This window comes from Scyliorhinus canicula, chromosome 2 (genome assembly GCF_902713615.1).
Source record: "Scyliorhinus canicula chromosome 2, sScyCan1.1, whole genome shotgun sequence".
In the NCBI taxonomy this organism is placed as follows: Eukaryota; Metazoa; Chordata; class Chondrichthyes; order Carcharhiniformes; family Scyliorhinidae; genus Scyliorhinus; species Scyliorhinus canicula.
This window is the reverse complement of record NC_052147.1, coordinates 63286130-63306099: the sequence shown is the minus strand read 5'-3', so window position 1 is coordinate 63306099 and position 19970 is coordinate 63286130. Positions and strand designations below refer to the sequence as shown.

Genomic DNA, 19970 nt, shown 5'->3' with positions numbered 1-19970 from the left:
GATCGAATGGTGTGCCAACACTGATTCTTTTTTTAAAGTTTTCCTATTAATTCTTTAAATTGAATGGCAAATGTACTTTTTGAGATAAATGAGCAAACCAAACTATGACATTCTGAAATTATACTGACTAGACAGACAGCTTTACCATAAATGTTATGAATATAATAGTGAAACTGTATGTAACTACTGCAAGATTTAACAATGTGTATCGTATAAAACAAATGTTGAGCTTCTGATTGTCTAAAGTAATTAATGACTTTACAGAATTATAAGCTTAACATTACTTTCTAAGATACATATTGTTAAATCATGCAGTAGTTACATACAGTTCAATTATCAGAAAAATTATGCTCATTAAATCATAAAAATTAAAACTGAAATTAAAACAAATTTTAAAGTGAATATTGGATTATGTTGATGATTACGAACAAGTAATATACAACATTTTTATTATTCATCATGATTAGGGCCACTGATTATGGTGACAAAGTCAAGTTCAGTTTTTATTATCTGGCATTTTTTGATTTTTGTTGGTGTTTTGAGATCAAATCTTGCAATTTTGTACTTTCCTCATCATAACCATACCTTAATTTTATGCTGTGGAGACAAGGATGTTAAGATATTATTTGCACCATAATCCTGAATAAACAGATTGATATAATTTCTAGGATCTTTTTGAAAACCCAGGCGGCACGGTGGCGCAGTGGTTAGCACGGCTGTATCACGGCACCAAGGACCCGGGTTCAATCCCGGCCCTGGGTCACTGACCGTGTGGAGTTTGCACATTTTGTTAGGGTGGAGTTTGTAGGGTATGTCAATTGGCCATGCTAAATTGTTCCTTAATTGGAAAAAAAAAGAATTGGGTACTCTAAATTAAAAAAAAAATGAAATGTAACAATCCTATCCCAACCTCGCTCCAATATTTGTCTTGTAATTATACTGGTATGCTCGATTCAGGGTTCTAAATTCCTAGCAGCGGAAAGTAATTGGTTACTTTAAATTTAAAAATAAAGATCTTTTCAAAACCCGAATAAAAGTTTATCAAATCAAGTTAACATCAATATTACCTCCTATTCTAATCCAAACTTCAAACATGTGCAGGTTAGGTGGACTGGCAATGTTGAATGGGCGGGGTTACGGGGATAGGGCCGGGAAGCGGGCCTAGGTATGGTGCCCTTTCAAAGGGTCGTTGCAGACTCGATGGGCCAAATGGCTTCTTTCTGCACGGTAGAGATTCTAATGATTAAAAGCCCAGAGATTGTATCTGCATAATTCTTCGGTCTGTAAATAAGACGATACTGCACATTTTCATTGTTTTAAAACCCAAGATGTACTTCAGAGTATTAAAATAGTGGCCTTCAGTGGTAAAAATACTACAATATTATAGAGTTGGCCCATAATTTTGCTCCTAACATGCACATGAAATTCTGGACCAACATAGTTGCCAAAAAAGAATTCTCCTGAATTTTTGTGGCGGTTTTGCATAAAAGTAAACAGACAGGACTATATTCATTACAATATCAGTGCATTCTTTTAAAGTGTAGATTTGAAAATAAACCCAACTGCAAAAGTGTATCCTTTTTATGTCACACTTAATATTAATAAAGATTCCTAATCTTGTGACATGTCAAGATTATTCATTATACTCAATTTTTTGCGTGTTAAAAATACTCATTCCTATCAATTACACCATTACAAGCATTGAGCGAAATTTCAATGACACCAAAGATTTGTTTTTATTCTACAGGGTTGGAATAGACAAAGAAAATATTTCTCCATCTCACACAAAATTGTTTACTCTTCTCACCCAGTGCTGTTGCAGAGGAGTCAGATGGCAAATCTCGGAGAGAAGAATAATGGGTGTTGTTGCTTGGCAACTGCTGGAGGCCTCGATTCAGAGCCTGTGTTGCACCACAATGTGTTGCTGAACTCTGTGTCAACTTGTCAGAATGTGCTGGAGGTGCATCAACGGGATGGATGTTGCTCGTCGTGAATGCTGTAGTCAACATTCGTGACTAAAGGATAAAGATATGGGTAACCTATTATAATCAATTACAATAACATTGCATAACTTTAACTTTTTATTAAGCACTGCAAGTGAAGTAAAGTTCAGGAAATGTATATAATCTCAGGTTAAAACATTTTAAGCAATATACAATTGTAACATTAATTCTGGATAAGGCCATGTAGTTTGTGAATGATAAAGCAATTAACACAATTTTCAGGTGAGCAATTTACAGATCTGCATTTGCAAAGAGAAGAATGGGACGAGTGATCCACTTGATAAACATTCATAAGAAACAAAAGCCTTCCTACCAGTGGAGGCGCTGTAGTGTGATAAGTTTACGTAACAAGTTTCTATTATAAATGTGCACAGTAAGAAGTCTTACAACACCAGGTTAAAGTCCAACAGGTTTGTTTCAAACACGAGCTTTCGGAGCACGGCTCCTTCTTCAGGTGAATGGAAAGGCTTGTTCCAGAAATGTTTATATAGACACAGTCAGAGATGCCCCGGAATGCGAGCACCTGCAGGCAATCAAATCATCAAAGATGCAGAGAGAGAGGTAACTCCAGGTTAAAGAGGTGTGAATTGTCCCAAGCCGGTTCAGTCGGTAGGCCTCTGCAAGTCCAGGCTTGTTGGTGGGGGCCGAATGTAATGCGACATGAATCCCAGATCCCGGTTGAGTCCGCATTCATGCGTGCGGAACTTAGCTATAAGTTTTTGCTCAGCAATTTTGCGTTGTCGCGTCTCCTGAAGGCCTCCTTGTAGAATGCTGACCCGGAGATCAGAGGCTGAATGTCCTTGACTGCTGAAGTGTTCCCCAACTGGAAGGGAACAGTCCTGCCTGTTAATAGTCGCACGATGCCCGTTTATTCGTTGTCGCAGTGTCTCTGCGACAACGAATAAACAACGAATAAACGGGCATCGTGCGACTATTAACAGGCAGGACTGTTCCCTTCCAGTTGGGGAACACTTCAGCAGTCAAGGACATTCAGCCTCTGATCTCCGGGTCAGCATTCTACAAGGAGGCCTTCAGGAGACGCGACAACGCAAAATTGCTGAGCAAAAACTTATAGCTAAGTTCCGCACGCATGAATGCGGACTCAACCGGGATCTGGGATTCATGTCGCATTACATTCGGCCCCCACCAACAAGCCTGGACTTGCAGAGGCCTACCGACTGAACCGGCTTGGGACAATTCACACCTCTTTAACCTGGAGTTACCTCTCTCTCTGCATCTTTGATGATTTGATTGCCTGCAGGTGCTCGCATTCCGGGGCATCTCTGACTGTGTCTATATAAACATTTCTGGAACAAGCCTTTCCATTCACCTGAAGAAGGAGCCGTGCTCCGAAAGCTCGTGTTTGAAACAAACCTGTTGGACTTTAACCTGGTGTTGTAAGACTTCTTACTGTGCTCACCCCAGTCCAACGCCGGCATCTCCACATCATATTATAAATGTGGGCATAGAACAATCAAAATAAAAACATGAAAATAAAGATAGAACATAGGACTTAAAATAGCAATCAAATTATATCTGCATGCCCAGGTTAAATTATTCCCCACTCTACATATTCTACAGAAGTTCAAATTGATAAGAACTTTCTGGTTCCTCCATTTTTGCTCTTGATTGAGCACCTGCTCTTCCCGCGACATGATTGATTTTCAAACTGTACGGTTGTCGCATTAAATGCCAACGAAATGGTTTCAGATTCTTAATATGAAACTTTGCTAAAAAGGCTAAAATTATGGTCCATATAAATAAGTCTTTGTAGAGTCGTTGGATATGTAGACTTCAAAATGTTGTAGAGCCAACAACAAATGCAAAGTCTCTTTTTCTACAGTTGAGTATTTCTGCAGGCAAAAATTTAACTTTCGAGAAATGTAGCTGACTGGGCATTTGATCCCTACCCCCCTGCAATAATACTGCACAAAAGGGCAGCACGGTGATGCAGTGGTTAGCACAGCTGCATCACGGCGCCGAGAACCCAGGTTCGATCCCGGCCCCGGGTCACTTTCCATGTGGAGTTTGCATATTCTCTCCGTGTCTGTGTGGGTCTCACCCCCACAACCCGAAGATGTGCAGGCTGGATGGATTGGCCACACTAAATTGCCCCTTAATTGGAAAAAAAAGAATTGGGTACTTTAAATTAAAAAGAAATACTGCACCAATACCTACATCGATGTCATCCACAACGAGCTTAATTGGCTTAGCATAAATTGGTGCTGCTCAAACCAGTGTGGTAGCCAGTACAGCTTTCAAGCTGTTAAAAGGTACTTTGACACTCCTGCGTCCATTAAAATGTTTTCCCTTTCTTTAATAAGCTTGTCAGGGGAGCCACTACAATGCTGAAATTCAGAACAAACCTCTAAGAGAGTTCACTTATGCATGCATACTGCAGAATCTCGTGTTTTGTATCAGGCACTGGAAAATCCAAGATAGCCCTTATTTTTGCTTCTCGAGGCATTTCTTGGCCTCGTCCCATAGTGTGGCCTAAATAAGTCACTTTTGCTTTGGCAAATTCACTTTTCTTACCCGATTTATGACCAAATTGGCTCTTTAGAACTGATCAAACAATTTGTTCAAGTGTTGTAAATGCTCCTCCCAGGTTTGGCTGAACACAACCAAATAATCAATATTTACACACAGTTGCAAAATCCTTCAATGACCTTGCTGGTTAATCTTCGAAAGGTTGTTGGTGCATTCTTCATTCCGAAAGGCATGAATTTATTATTGAAGTCCATCTGGGGTTACGAATCCGAATATCTCTTTGGCGGTATTTGCCAATGGAACTTTCCAATATCCCTGCAATAAATCAACTTTTGTAAGAAACCGGGACTTCCAGTGGCAGCCATGATGTGTGTGGCTGCACACAGGGCAGCTCCTGCTTGAAGGCGTCGGAAAGAGCTCTTTTCACCCGGAAATTGGTGCAACATTGACAAAAAAGTGCAGCTGAAGGTTGGAGAAGTTCCCCCCCCCCCCCCCCCCCCCCCCCCCAAGAGTGTTATGTCTGCTGGCTTCCAAACCCGGCAGAAGGTGAAAGACCTAGCCAAGGAGTTGGAAGAGACATGTAGCGCAGCAGCCAGTGGAAGGATGGCAAAGGGGGAAGGCCTAGTGCAAGTAGCAAAGCCCCAGATGGAACAGTTGATGCCCTTTATCAAGGAAGAGTTCCACCAGCAGAGGAAGGAGATGTGGGAGGATCGTTCGAAGACCATCAAAGGGGCTACGGCACCCCTGAAGGGCTCGATGGCGAGAGTGGAGAAATGTTTGGAGGCGCAGATGTCGCAGATCCGAGAGATTAAGAAGGTGATGTTGGACCACAGCAATTGGGTGGTGGTGACGGAGGTGGGGCTCTAGGTGGGAGACCGTTGCAAGATATTGAGAGCAAAGGTGGAGGAGCAGGAAAATAGATTGAGAAAGCAGAATCTGCGGATAGTGGGCCTCCCTGAAGGAGTGGAAGGTGCGAGTGCCACGAGGTAATTTTCAAGGATGCTTGCTGGGCTGCTGGCGGAGGGGGTGTTGGATAGGCCCCTAATGTGGACAGAGCGCACAGGTCTCTGAGGCAGAAGCCTAGAGCTCCCCAGCACTGCGGGTGGTGATCGGGAGACTCCATATGTTCGTGGAGAAAGAGAAGATTCTGCAGTGGGCCAGGTCGAAGTGCAACTGTGAACGGGAGGGGAACAAGGTCCGAATATATCAGGATATTGGAGCTGAGCTGGCAAAACGGCGTGCAGGGTTCAACAAAGCCAAGGTGGTGCTTTATCGACAGCAGATCAGGTTTGGGGTGCTCTACCCGGTGAAGATTTGTGTGACGTATCAAGGTCGGAATACTATTTTGAGACCCCAGAAGCATCCAATGACTTTATCAAGGAGGATAAACTGGGTGAGAAATGAACTGAACAATTCTGGGAGACTGAACTGCTGGCACTTTGAAGTAATTGGGAGTACGGGTAGAGTGAGGGTTGGAGGGAGTCGGGGGGGTTTCTGTTCCTCCGATGTGGAGGAGTTTTTTTTCCTTTTTTTTCCATTGTTGGATTGACAAAGGGTAGCTGGGGTGAAACATTTGTAAGGGGACAGCTGTCCCCAGCCCCCTCCTGTTGCCTTTTGGGGGGGGGGGGGGGGTGATTTTTTTTCTGTTTATATTTGTTCTTGGGGAATGTGACCTGTGGTTCGAGATGAATATTTGTTTGGGTGGGGGAGTGGGAGGTCAGCGGGGAGCCTTCTTCACAGAACAGAGGTGAGGGTGGGGAGGGGTGAAGGGTTGGGAGAAGCCTTTCGGCAGGAGTTGCCACACTGGCAGGATGGAAGTGAGATGGGGAGAAGACTGAGAGAGGTGATCGTTGGAGGGGGGAGAGAAGTGAGGGGAGGGGAAGGGAAGGTGACGCAATGAGGCAAGGTTGGAGAAGAAACATGGGCGTTGGCAGAGAAAGGGGCCATCTTGGATGAGGCAGATATAAGTGAAATTAATGGGGGTAGAGCCAAAAGGGGAGGATCGTGGACGATAGAGGGGAATTGAGGTGTAGACCCCTGCTAAGACTGATAACGTGGGATGTACGAGGGCTCAATGGACCGGTCAAAAGATCTCGAGTGTTTGCGCACCTTAGGAGCTTGAAAGCGGAGGTGGTCTTTCTGTAGGAGACGCATCTCCACCTGAAGGACCAAGTTAGTTTAAGGAAGGGATGGGTGGGTCAGGCGTTCCACTCCGGGTTTGATTCAAAGTTGCAGGGAGTGGCAATTTTGATGACGGGGTTTGTGAGCGCAAAGGAATTGAGGGGCCCGGTTGGGAGATATGTGAAAGTGAGCGGGTATTAGAAGGGACGTCGGTGGTGTTGAATGAGTATGCACCCAATTGGGATAATGTAGATTTTATGAGGGAGTTGCTGGTCGCAATCCCGGACTTGGCCACACACCAGTTCCAGTTGATTATGGGAGGAGATTTCAACTATGTCTGAGAGTCGAGGGTAGATAGATCGAGCCCCAGGTCAATTGCTAGGATACAAATGGCAAAGGGGCGGAGCGGGTTTATGGAAAAATGGGTATGGTGGACCCATGGCACTTCAAGAACTCAGGGAGTATTCCTTTTTTTCACATGTGTACAGGGTTTATTCCAGAATTGACTTTCTTGCTGTGAGCCAGGAGATTTTGGTCAGGGTGGAGGGGGCAGCGTACGCGGGGAATGGTAATCTCAGATCATGCGCCACATTGGCTGGAGATTCGGCTTACACTGGGAGCAGAGCAGAGGTCGGGGTGGAGGCCCGATTCAGGGTTGTTGGCAGATAGAAGGTTTTGTGACAAAGTGCGGGCTGCGATTAAAGATTATGTAGAATTGAACCAAAACGGGGAAGAGTGGCCGGCCAATTTTTGGGAAGTGCTAAAAGCGGTGGTCCGAGGGGAGATTATCTCGTTCAAGGCTCATGCGTATAGGAAAAGGAGGGAGGAATATGAATGGGTAATTAAGATAATGCAGGTAGATAGGGAGTACTCGAGGGTGCCCACCACGGAGGAATTGGCGAGGAGGAAAAAAATTACAGGGTAATTTGATAGGCTGACAACGGGGAGGGCGGTAGGACAACTGCGTAGGGCAAGATGGGTGCAGTACGAATATGGAGAGAAAGCGAGTAGAATATTAGCGCATCAGCTGCGGAGGCAGGCCACATCCAAGGTAATATTGAAGCTGGAGGAAGAGAAGAGGCAGGCATTAGAGGAGCCCCTGGGGCTGAGGGAGATATTGGACAATATAAGGGGAATGAAATCGGGGAAGGCCAATGGTTACCCAGCGGAATTTTATAAGATGTTCACAACCGACCTGTCACAGATATCTTGCAGGCATTTAATGACGTGTTGGGGAAGGGGGGGCTGCCGAAGATGATGACACAGGCAACGCTCACGTTAATACCAAAAAAGGAGGACTCGGGATGTGGGTTGTATAGGCTCATATTGCAGTTAAATACAGACGTGAAAGCGTTGGCTAAATTGGTGACAGGAAGGATGGAAGGTTGTGGCCTGGGAGGTAGCGGAGGACCAAACAGGTTTCATACGTGACAGGCAGTTTTCTAGTTATATAAGGAGGCTGTTAAATGTGATTATGACCCCGTCGGGAGCTCAGGTACCAGAAGTAGTGGTGTCCATGGATGCGGAGAAGGCATTCGACCGGTTGGAGTGGCGGTATCTGTTTGAGGTCCTGGGAAGATTTGGGTTTGGGCCGAAGTTTGTGGCATGGATGCACCTGTTATATGCCGCACTGAGGGCGAATGTGTGGACCAATGACATGGGTTCACGTAATTTTGAACTACACAGGGGGACAAGGCAGGAGTGCCTGCTGTCACTGCTGCTGTTTACGTTGGCTATAAAGCCTCTGGCAATGGCTCTTAGGGGGTCAGACACGTGGCAAGGGATTACAAGGGGATGAAGAAAGCATCGGGTGTCGCTCTATGTTAAGGACCTACTATTGTATGTTTCAGACCCGCTTGAGAGCACGGAGAGGATCATGGGCCTGTTGGGAAGTTCGTGGCGTTCCCGGGATACAAGTTAAATGTAGGGCAGTATTCCTGGTGAATGAGTTGGGTCAGCGAGCCAATTTAGGGGGAATGTCATTTAAGGTGGCTAGAGACAGGTTTAGATACCTGAGGATTCAGGTAGCGAGGGAATGGGCGATGCTTGACAAATGGAATTTAACATAACTGATGGAGGAGGCTAGGGAGGATCTCAAGAGGTGTGACACGCTGCACTTGACTTTGGCAGGGAGGGCCCAAGTGGTGAAGATGAACATTCTGCCGCGGTTTCTATTCATATTCCTTACACTCCCGATCTTTAGACGGAAGGCCTTCTTTCAGAAACAGGACACAATTATTTCAGACTTTGTGTGGGTAGGGAAGGTGCCACGGGTTAAGAGGATCCTGTTAGAGAGGCAGAGACGGACGTCCGGTGGCGACCATGAGGAAGTAGGTCGGACATTTGGTGGCTCCTGCTCTGGCTAGACATTCGGACCTTTCCCCCCAACTTTGTTTGTGCTTTTAAGCGCTGGATTTGAAGAAACAGTGAACAAGTGTTTGTTGTATATATTGGTTTATGGAGTAGAGAGCCCGAAGAGATCGAAAGGGAAGAAACAAAAAGTCAGGGTCGAGCTGGGTGTTGGCTGCGGCAGCGGACAAGATGCCCGGTGTATAGACCCCTGGGGCTTCGACCCAACCATGAACGGAGGAGCCGATGCAGGTCATCCGGGAAGGCTTCGCCGGACAGAAACGGGAATGTCTGGACCCGATTAAGGAAAGGTGGAGAGGATGGGGCGGAGGCGAGATGCCCGGGACAGGGCGATCCAGAAACTGGAGAAGGCGCTAGCTGAACAAGAGGAACACCAGACGGCGGTGGAGGTGGAGGTGGAGGTGGGGATGCTGAGGGACCGGCAAAAAAGGCTGCTGGAACAGGTAGAGGATTTGGAGAACAGGTCCCGTATGCAGAACCTAAGGATTGCGGCCTCCCGGAGGGGGCTGATCCAAGGGAGTTTGTGGCGAACATGTTCCAGAAGCTGCTTGGAGATGGGGCTTTCCCCCGACCGTTGGAGGTGGATAGGGCATACAGAGCGCTGGCGAGGAAGCCACGGCAGGGAGACCCCCCTCGGGCGATGGTGGTCAGGTTCCATAGATACCTGGATAAGGACCGTATTCTACAATGGGCCATGCGCACGCGGAGCTGTAAGTGGGACAACAGCATTTTGCAGGTGTACCAAGATCTAAGCATGGAGGTGGCCAAGAGGAGGGCAGGCTTTAATCAAGTCAAGTTGATCCTGTTCAAGAAGCAGGTTAAGTTTGGTCTGTTGTATCCGGCGCGACTTTGGGTTACACACGAGGACCAACATCATTACCTTGAGTCGCCCGAGGTCGCTATGGCGTTTGCCAGAAAGAAAGGACTGGTGCCAACTTGAGAACATTCTGCTTTAAGTTTGAGAAACTGTTTTTCCTGCTCGTTTGAAATGCTGTTTGCACTGATTTATTCGTTTGTTTGTTTTCGTTCTTGGCTTTTCTCTTCGATAATTATGTTTTGTTTAAGAAGGGGAAAGTAGTTTTAAAAATTATTCGATTTCAGTGGGTTTTCTGTTTTGTGAGGGGGATGGTGGTGGGGATTTTTGACTTTGTATTATTTTAAGTGGTATTACTTTGATTTGTATTATGGCGGGAGTTTGGCTTTGTTTTTCTTTATACTGACTTTGGGTGGTGTCGGTTTCTTAAAGGGGGCGGCCGTCGGGGCTGGGTTGATGAGGGCAATGGTTTCGAGGGGCGGGCAGGTAGGCAACAATAGGTGGGAGACATGCTGGCGCCGGAGCCGCGGGCCACTAGGCTAGCTGGGTGAGCTAGTCTGCGGGAGCGCAGTGGGAGGTGTGTATACAATCAGATTAGGGATAGGGTTATGTTACAGAGTGTTGTTGCTGGGGGGGGGGGGGGGGGGGGGGGGGGGAGGGGTCGCTTGGCTGACGAGGGAGGGATTTGATTTTAGAAGTGGAGAAGAGGTCGGGGATGGGCGTTGCCAGGAGGTGGGGCTACAGAGGTGCGGGGCAGGGCTGGGGGCAGGCCCAGGAAAGGGGATGGCTGACCGGCAAGGGGAGGAGGGGGGGGGGGGGGGGGGGGGGTGACACGGTGTCCCCCAACTAGTCTGGTTACGTGGAACGTTAGAGGGCTAAATGGGCTGGTGAAGAGAGCTAATGTGTTCGCGCATCTTAGGGTTTTAAAGGCGGATGTGATAATGTTGCAGGAGACGCACCTGAAGGTAGCGGACCAGATTAGGTTGAGGAAGAGCTGGGTTGGTCAGTATTCCACTCGGGGCTAGACGCTAAGACCAGGGGAGTCACGATTCTGGTGAACAATCGGGTGCAGTTTGAGGTGGGGAATATTGTTTCGGATGGTGGAGGTCGCTACGTTATGGTTAGCGGTAGGCTGGAAGGGAGGAAGGTGGTCTTGGACAACATGTATGCGCCAAACTGGGATGACGCGGATTTCATAAAGAGGGTGTTGGGGAAGATACCAGACCTGGATTCCCACAAGCTGGTTATGGGAGGGGATTTCAAAACATTTCCGACCATGCCCTGCATTGGGTTGAGCTTCAGGTGAGTGAAGAGAGCTTCCAGCGCTCGCAGTGGAGGCTGGATATGGGACTGCTGCTGGATGAAGGGGTGTGCGAGAGGGTGAGGAAGTGTATAAAAACTACCTGCAGGTCAATCATACGGGGGAAGTCTCAGCAGCGGTGGTGTGGGAGGCACTCAAGGCCGTGGAGAGAGGGGAGCTTATTTCAATCCGGGTTCACAGGGACAAGACGGACAGGGCAGAAACGGACCGACTGTTAGCGGAGATTCTGCAGATTGATAGGAGGTATGCAGGGACCCCGAGTGCGGAGCTCTTGAGGGAACAGAGGAGGCTGCAAGCGGAGTTTGGGGTGGTAACCACGGGCAAGGCAGTAGAGCAGCTCAGAAAGAGGGAGGCGGCTAGGGCAATAGGTAAAGTGGTGGATGGAGGCGGTAACTTGGTATGGGATGCGGCGGGTGTGAACAGAACTTTCAAGGACTTGATTGCAAACTTTATAGCTCGGAGCCCCCCACGCGGCCGGAGGGGATGAGACGCTTCTTAGACGGCCTGACATTCCCAAAAGTGGGCAGGGAGCTAATAGAAGGGCTGGCCGCCCCGATCAGAGTTGAGGAGATATTAGAGGGCTTAAAAGTCCATGCAGTCAGGTAAAGCAGCCGGATGGGTACCCGGGATATTGGGGCCGCTGCTGGTCAAGGTTTTTAATGAGGCAAGGGACAGAGGGGTGCTTCTCCACACGATGTCGCAGGCTACCGTCACTTTGATTTTAAAACGGGACAAGAACCCGGAATTGTGTGGGTCTTCAAGGAGCAAGCTGAACCTGTCCCGACTGGTAGATCAGATGCAAGGGGAGTTCCAGAGGTGGGATGTGCTCCCAATGTCGTTAGCTGGCAGAGTTCAGACAGTTAAAATGACGGTCCTCACATTCTGGGTGCTGCCTCTCAGTGTAACAAGAACTCATCCAGCCACTTCCGGTGGCGGCGATGACGTAGGAAGCCACACATTTGGGAGCTCCCGTTTTAAACGGACTTTTCGGCTCTTTTTAGAGCCCAAAACGGAAATTTTTCGACATCTCCCGGTGGGAGAAGGTGTGCTGATCGACTTTTCCTGCAGTCCATGACTCGAACTCGGAGTGGAAAGGGGGAAAAGCCGGCAGCAGCTCCCCAGAAAAAACGGGGGAAGGAATCCAAGATGGCGGCCGGCGGAGCTCCAGAGGAGTGGAAGCAGTGGGCCCAGGAGCAACAAGCTGCTCTCCTGCGCTGTTTTACAGACTTCAAGGCTGAGGTACTGAGCTCTCTGCAGGAAATGAACAGAAGACTCTCGGAGATTCAGACGACCCAGGGTGCTGCCATCAAGGAGTTGCAGACGCAGGCCACCGAATGAGAGGAGGAGGCCGGGATCCTCGTGAGTAAGGTGGAGGGACACGAGGCACTCCACAAGAAGTGGCAGGAACGCTTCGAGGAGCTTGATCATCGCATGAGGCGGAAAAACCTACGGATCTTGGGTATTGCGGAGGGGCTGGAGGGGTCGGACCTGACAACCTACGTGGCTACAATGCTGAACTCGCTAGTGGGGGCCGGGTCTTTCCATCTGCCCTTGGAGCTGGAGGGAGCACACAGAGTACTGGCCAGGAGGTCGAAGGAGAATGAACCCCCGCGTGCGGTGCTGGTGAGGTTCCACCGGTTCAGTGATCGGGAGTGTGTGCTGCGCTGGGCCAAGAAGGTGAAGAGCAGCAATTGGGAGAATGGTGTAGTACGGATCTACCAGGATTGGAGTGCGGAGGTGGCTAAGCGGCGGTCCGGATTTAATCGGATGAAAGAGGTGCTTTACAGGAAAAAAATAAAGTTCGGAATGTTGCAGCCCACGCGCCTGTGGGTAACTTATTCGGACCGGCATTATTATTTTGATTCCCCAGAGGAGGCGTGGGCCTTCGTGCGGACGGAGAAACTGGACTTGAACTAGAGGTTGGGGGTTGCGGGGTCGGTTGTAATACTTTATTGCTGGATTCTGCTGTTGCTGTGTTCTTTTTTTTGTTTTTTTGTACTTTTGCAATTTTGAGATGGTTATTTATGGGGGTGCTGTTTGGTTACGTTTTTTTTTGCTGTGGGGCATTGTTTGAGTTTTGTATCTTGCGGGGAGGGTTGGGCGGGTTTGTTGTATTCTATGTCGGGTTGGGGGTATGGAGTGGGGCTGGTATTTGGGAGCTGCGTCAGAAGGGTGTGGTGGGGCAGTGCGAAAGCGCGGGCTTCCCTGTGGTTTCCCGCGCTGCGTGGCTGGGGGGGGCGGAGATGATGACGGCGGGAGGCGGGGCCTTAACTGGTTCATCCCCGCGCTGGAGCGGTGCCTGGAGGAGGGATAGATTGGGGGATGATCCCACTTTGGGAGGGGTCGGGTTATTGGCGGGAGTTTCCGGGGTCAGCAGAAGTTAGCTGACCCATGGAAGTACAATGGAGGACGGTTCGCGGCTAGGAGGGTTCCTAGCCTGGGGGGGGAAGGGAGGGGGGGGAAAGGGGAATACCGGGTTGCTGCTGGTAGGGTCAGGAAGGACCTGGTGGGCCAGAGGTGAGGTGTTGTCGCTGTGAGGACTGGGTCGGGCAGGGGGTGCTGGCCTGGGGCGGGCAGTCGACGGGCTATGGCTAGTCGACAGGGGAGGGGGGGGGCGGGACGCCCTCTGATCCGGTTGGTCACCTGGAATGTGAGAGGATTGAATGGGCCGGTGAAGCGGTCGAGGGTACTTGCTCATCTGAAGGGGCTAAAGGCAGATGTGGCAATGCTTCAGGAGACCCACCTGAAGGTGGCGGACCAGGTCCGCCTGAGGAAGGGATGGGTGGGGCAGGTTTTCCACTCTGGTTTGGATGTGAAGAACTAGGGAGTGGCGATTCTGGTGGGGAAAAATGTGTTGTTTGAGGCATCGGAGGTGGTGGCGGATAAGGGGGGTAGGTATGTTATGGTTAGGGGCAGGCTACAAGGCGAGAAGGTGGTACTGGCTAGTGTGTATGCCCCAAATTGGGACGATGCGGGCTTTATGAGGCGTATGTTGGGACGGGTCCCGGATCTGGAGGCGGGAGGTCTGATCATTACATAGAATTACAGAGAATTTACAGTGCAGAAGGAGGCCATTTGGCCCACCGAGTCTGCACCGGCTCTTGGATAGAGCATCCTACCCAAGGTCAACACCTCCACCCTATCCCCACAACCCAGTAACCCTACCCAACACTCAGGGCAATTTTGGACACTAAGGGCAATTTAGCATGGCCAATCCACCTAACCTGCACATCTTTGGACGGTGGGAGGAAACCGGAGTACCCGGAGGAAACCCACGCACACACGGGGAGGATGTGCAGACTCCGCACATCATGGGGGGGGGGGGGGACTTCAATACGGTGTTGGATCCTTCACTGGATCGGTCCAGCTCTACGAGTAGGAGGCCGGCGGCGGCCAAGGTACTGAGAGGGTTTATGGACCAGATGGGTGGGGTGGATCCATGGAGGTTTGTGAGGCCGAGGGCACGCGAGTACTCTTTCTTTTCCCACGTACATAGGGTCTACTCTCGGATAGATTTCTTCGTGGTGAGTAGGGGACTGATTCCGAGAGTGGAGGAGGCCGAGTATTCGGCCATTGCAATCTCCGACCACGCTCCGCATTGGATAGAGTTGGAGATGGGGAAGGTGCGGGACCAGCGCCCGTTGTGGCGGTTGGATGTGGGGTTGTTGGCGGAGGAGGAGGTGTGTAGGAGGGTCCAGGCAAGTATTGAGGGGTACCTCGAGGTGAATGATACGGGGGAGGTTCAGGTGGGGATGGTCTGGGAAGCCCTGAAGGCAGTGATTCGTGGGGAGCTGATATCCATCCGGGCACACAGGGAGAGGAGCGAGAGGAGTGAGAGGGATAGACTGGTGGGAAAGATGCTGGAGGTAGACAGGAGGTATGCAGAGGCACCAGAGGAGGGACTGTTGGGGGAGAGGCGCAGCCTGCAGGCTAAGTTTGATTTGCTGACCACTAGAAAGGCAGAGGCACAGTGGAGGAAGGCACAAGGGGCAGTGTACGAACATGGTGAAAAGGCGAGTAGGATGCTGGCTCATCAGCTCCGCAAGTGGGATGCGGCTAAGGAAATTGCTGGAGTGAGAGACAAGAGTGGGAATGTGGTGCGGAAGGAGGTAGAGGTGAATGAGGTCTTCAAGGACTTTTACGGGGAACTGTACCGGTCGGAGCCAACGGGGGAGAGGAGGGGAATGGAGGGGTTCCTCGACGGGCTTTCTTTCCCGAAGGTGCAGGAGGAGCAGGTGGAGGGGTTGGGTGCGCCGATTTAGCTGGAGGAGCAAGTTAAGGGGATCGGGCAGATGCAGTCAGGGAAGGCACCGGGGCCGGATGGGTTCCCGGTGGAATTTTATAAAATGTTTGTGGACCTAGTGGGCCCCTTGCTTGTGCGGACACTCAATGAAGCGTGGGAAGGGGGGACTTTGCCCCAGACAATGTCGCGGGCGCTGATCTCGTTAATTTTAAAGAGGGACGAGGATCCCCAGCAGTGTGGTTCATACAGGCCCATATCTCTCCTCAACGTAGATGCCAAGGTGCTGGCAAAAATCCTGGCCACCTGGATAGAGGACTGTGTGCCAGGGGTTGTGCACGAGGACCAGACAGGTTTTGTGAAGGGAAGGCAGCTGAACACGAATGTGTGGAGATTGTTGAATGTCATCATGATGCCGGCGATTGAGGGGGAGGCAGAGATAGTGGTGGCACTGGATGCGGAGAAGGCCTTCGATAGAGTGGAGTGGGGGTACCTATGGGAGGTGTTGGGGAGGTTTGGATTTGGTGAAGGGTTCATTAGATGGGTAAGGCTGCTATATGAGGCCCCGATGGCGTGCGTGGCCACGAATGGGAGGAGGTCGGAGTACTTCCGGCTTTACTGAGGGACCAGGCAGGGTTGCCCCCTGTCCCCCTTGTTGTTTGCACTGGCAATCAAGCCGCTGGCGATGGCGTTGAGGGATTCAGAGAGGTGGAGAGGTTTGGTGCGAGGTGGGGAGGAACATAGGATGTCGTTGTATGCCGATGAACTGTTACTGTATGTGGCGGACCCGGTGGGAGGGATGCCGGGGGTGATGGAGCTGCTAGCTGAGTTTGGGACCTTTTCAGGTTATAAGTTAAATTTAGGCAAGAGTGAGGTGTTTGTGGTGCACCCTGGAGACCAGGAGGAAGGAATTGGTAGGCTCCCGCTTAGGCGGGCAGGGGAGAGCTTTAGGTACCTGGGGGTGCATGTGGCCAGGGACTGGGGGACTCTTCACAAACAATTTCACCAGACTTGTAGATCAGATGGAGGAGGAGTTCAAGAGGTGGGACATGCTGCCATTGTCGTTGGCGGGGAGGGTACAGTCCGTCAAAATGACGGTGCTTCCGAGGTTTTTGTTCCTCTTTCAGTGCCTGCCCATCTTTATCCCCAGGGCCTTCTTTAGGAGAGTGACTAGCAGTATTTTGAGCTTTGTGTGGGCACATGGGACTCCGAGAGTGAAGAGGGTGTTCCTGGAGCGAGGGAGGGATAGAGGCGGGCTGGAGCTGCCCAACCTTCTGGGGTACTATTGGGTGGCCAATGTGTCAATGGTGCGTAAATGGGTGATGGAGGGGGGAGGGGCGGCATGGAAAAGAATGGAGATGGCGTCATGTAGAGGTACGAGCCTGGGTGCCATGGTAACGGCGCCGTTGCCGCTCTCCCCTAAGAGGTTTACCACGAGCCCGGTGGTGGCAGCGACCCTAAGAATCTGGGGACAGTGGAGACGGCATCGGGGGGAAACAGGGGGCTCGATGGAGGCTCCACTGGGTGGCAATCATCGGTTCATCCCGGGGAACAAGGATGGGGGATTTAGGGGGTGGCAAAGGGCGGGCATCAGTAAATTGAGGGACCTGTTTATTGGTGGGAGGTTTGCGGGCCTGGGGGAACTGGAAGATAAATTTGGGCTTCCCCAAGGGAACATGTTCAGATACTTGCAGCTAAAGACGTTTGCTAGGCGACAGGTAGAGGGATTCCCTTTGCTGCCCTCGCGGGGGACGATGGACAGAGTGCTTTCGGGGGTGTGGGTCGGAGAGGGGAAGGTGTCTGACATCTATAAGGTAATGCAGGAGGTGGAGGAGTCGTCAGTGGAGGAGCTGAAGGCTAAATGGGAGGAGGAACTCGGGGAGCAGATAGAGGACAGGACTTGGGCGGATGCCTTGGAGAGAGTCAACTTTTCCTCCTCATGTGCGAGGCTTAGTCTCATCCAATTTAAGGTGCTGCACCAGGCCCACATGTCGGGGACTAGGATGAGTAGGTTCTTTGGGGGTGAGGATAGGTGCACCAGATGTTCGGGGAGTCCAGCGAACTACGCCCATATGTTCGGGGCATGCCCAGCACTGGAAGAATTCTGGAAGGGGGTGGCGGGGACGGTGTCGAGGGTGGTTGGATCCAGGGTCAAACCAGGGTGGGGACTCGCGATTTTTGGAGTTGCAGTAGAGCCGGGAGTGCAGAAGGCGAAAGAGGCCGGTGTCCTGGCCTTTGCGTCCCTAGTAGCCCGACGAAGGATCTTGCTACAGTGGAAGGATGCAAGGCCCCCAAGTGTGGAGACCTGGATCAGTGACATGGCGGGATTTATAAAATTGGAAAGGGTCAAATTTGCCCTGAGAGGATCAATACAAGGGTTCTATAAACGATGGCAGCCTTTTCTGGACTTCCTGGCTCAAAGATAGGTATCTTGGTCAATAGCAGCAGCAACCCAGGGGGTTGGGGGGGGGATTTCTTATTGTAGTTTCTATTCTGTAACTTTATATTATGTTAATTTGCGTTGTTGTTAAAATGCTGTGTTGTTCATGGAGATGTGGCGAATGTTTATGATTGCTAATATTATTGTTATTTTTGGTATTTTACTGTGGTGCGTTATTGTTGTATAAATTCAAAATTTTTCAATAAAAATTATTTTTTTTAAAAAATGACGGTCCTCTCACAGAACATAGACCAGTACAGCACAGAACAGGCTCTTCGGTCCTCGATGTTGTGCCGAGCAATGATAACCCTATTCAAACCCACATATCCACCCTATACCCGTAACCCAACAACCCCCCCTTAACCTTACTTTTTAGGACACTACGGGCAATTTAGCATGGCCAATCCACCTAACCCGCACATCTTTGGACTGTGGGAGGAAACCGGAGCACCCGGAGGAAACCCACGCACACACGGGAAGGACGTGCAGACTCCACACAGACAGTGACCCAGCCGGGAATTGAACCTGGGACCCTGGAGCTGTGAAGCATTTGTGCTAACCACCATGCTACCGTGCTGCCCCCTCGAGATTCTTATTCGTGTTCCAGTGTCGCCCCATTTTCATTCCACGTTCCTTTTTTAAGAGGGTAAGCAAGATCATTTTGGGCTTCGTATGGGCGGGCAAGTCCCCGCGAGTACAGAGGGTGATGCCCGAGCGGAACTGGGGTGGGGGGGGGAAAGGGGAACTTGCACTGCCGAATTTCAGCAACTATCATTGGGCTGCTAACATAGCCATGATAAGGAAGTGGTTGGTGTGTGTGTGTGGGGGGGGGGGGGGAGGGGAGAGAGAGAGAGAGAGGGAGAGAGAGAGAGAGAGAGAGAGAAGAGAGAGAGAGAGAGAGAGGGAGAGAGATCTGGGGACAGTGGAGGAGGCATGAGGGAGCAACGGGAGCATCGGCTGGTCCCCAATATGTGACAACCATCGGTTTGCTCCAGGGAGGTTGGACGGGGGGTATCGGGTATGGCTGAGGGCGGGGATTGAGCGGATGGGAGATTTGTTCTTGGAAGGGAGCTTCCCTGGCTTGAGGGTGCTGGAGGACAAGTTGGGTTGACGAGGTGGAATGAATTCCGGTATATTCAGGTGCGGGACTTTTTGCGCAGACAGGTGCCATCTTTTCCACTCTTGCCATTAAGGGAGATCCAAGATAGGGTAGTGTCTATAGGATGGGTGGGGGAGGGAAGTGTCTCGGATATTTACAAGGAGCTCATGGGGGCGGAGGAGATGCAGACTGAGGTACTGAGGCATAAATAGGAGGAGGAGTTGGGAGGGGAGATTGGGGCGGGCCTGTGGGCCGACGCGCTGAGCAGGGTTAATGGGACTGCAACATGTGCCAGGCTCAGCCTGATTCAATTTAAGGTGGTCCACCGGGCCCACATGACAGTGTCCCGGATGAGCAGATTCTTCGGTGTAGAGGACAGGTGTGTAAAGTGTCTGAGAGGACCGGCAGACCATGTCCACATGTTTGGGGCGTGTCCAAAACTTTGGAGATACTGGCAGGGGTTCGAAGACGTCATGTCTAGAGTATTGAACATAAAGGTGGCTATGGGTCCGGAGGTGGCGTTTTTGGGGTTTCAGAGGCCCTGGAAGTCGGGGGGAGAAAGAGGCCGACGTTTTGGCCTTTGCTTCCCTGGTAGCTCAGAGACGGATACTTCTCGCTTGGAGGGAGTCAAAGCCCCCAAAGTCGGAAGCCTGGCTGACAGACCTGGTGAGTTTCCTGGGCTTGAAGAAAATCAAGTTTGCCTTGAGAGGGTCGTTGTTAGGGTTCGCCCGGAGGTGGCAACCATTCATTGACTTCTTTGCGGAGAATTAATCATCAGCAGGGGGGCGTAGGGGAGGGAGGGAGGGTTTTGGGAATGTAGTATGGGGGGTCAATTAGGCAGATCTGAGTAGGATGGGTTAGGGCAATTGCACGGTATACTTTGTTGATTGTACGGTTCTTTTGTTTTCACGTTCTGTAATTTTACTGTCTACAATGCTAAAAAATACCTAATTAAAATTGTTTATCAAAAAAAAGAGAGGCAGAGACAGCAGGGAGGATTAGCGTTGCCGAACCTGCTACATTACTATTGGGCAGCGAACGTGGAGAAGGTGAGGCGACAGTGGGAAGGAGA

At 50.4% G+C, this 19970-nt stretch overlaps 2 protein-coding genes across 2 annotated transcripts in view; one reads left to right on the top strand and one right to left on the bottom strand.

Annotated features, from left to right (window-relative positions):
• Window positions 1-19970, bottom strand: part of kiaa0586 (KIAA0586 ortholog) — an 818517-nt gene that overhangs the window by 724197 nt on the left and 74350 nt on the right. The window contains exon 7 of the mRNA XM_038780001.1: window positions 1808-2015. Coding sequence (XP_038635929.1) covers window positions 1808-2015 — 208 coding nt within the window. The remainder of the gene's footprint in view (window positions 1-1807; window positions 2016-19970) is intronic.
• timm9 (translocase of inner mitochondrial membrane 9 homolog) overlaps window positions 2016-19970 on the top strand; it is a 101868-nt gene continuing 83913 nt past the window's right edge. Inside the window, exon 1 of the mRNA XM_038780058.1 lies at window positions 2016-2034. Coding sequence (XP_038635986.1) covers window positions 2031-2034 — 4 coding nt within the window. The 5' untranslated portion in view covers window positions 2016-2030. The remainder of the gene's footprint in view (window positions 2035-19970) is intronic.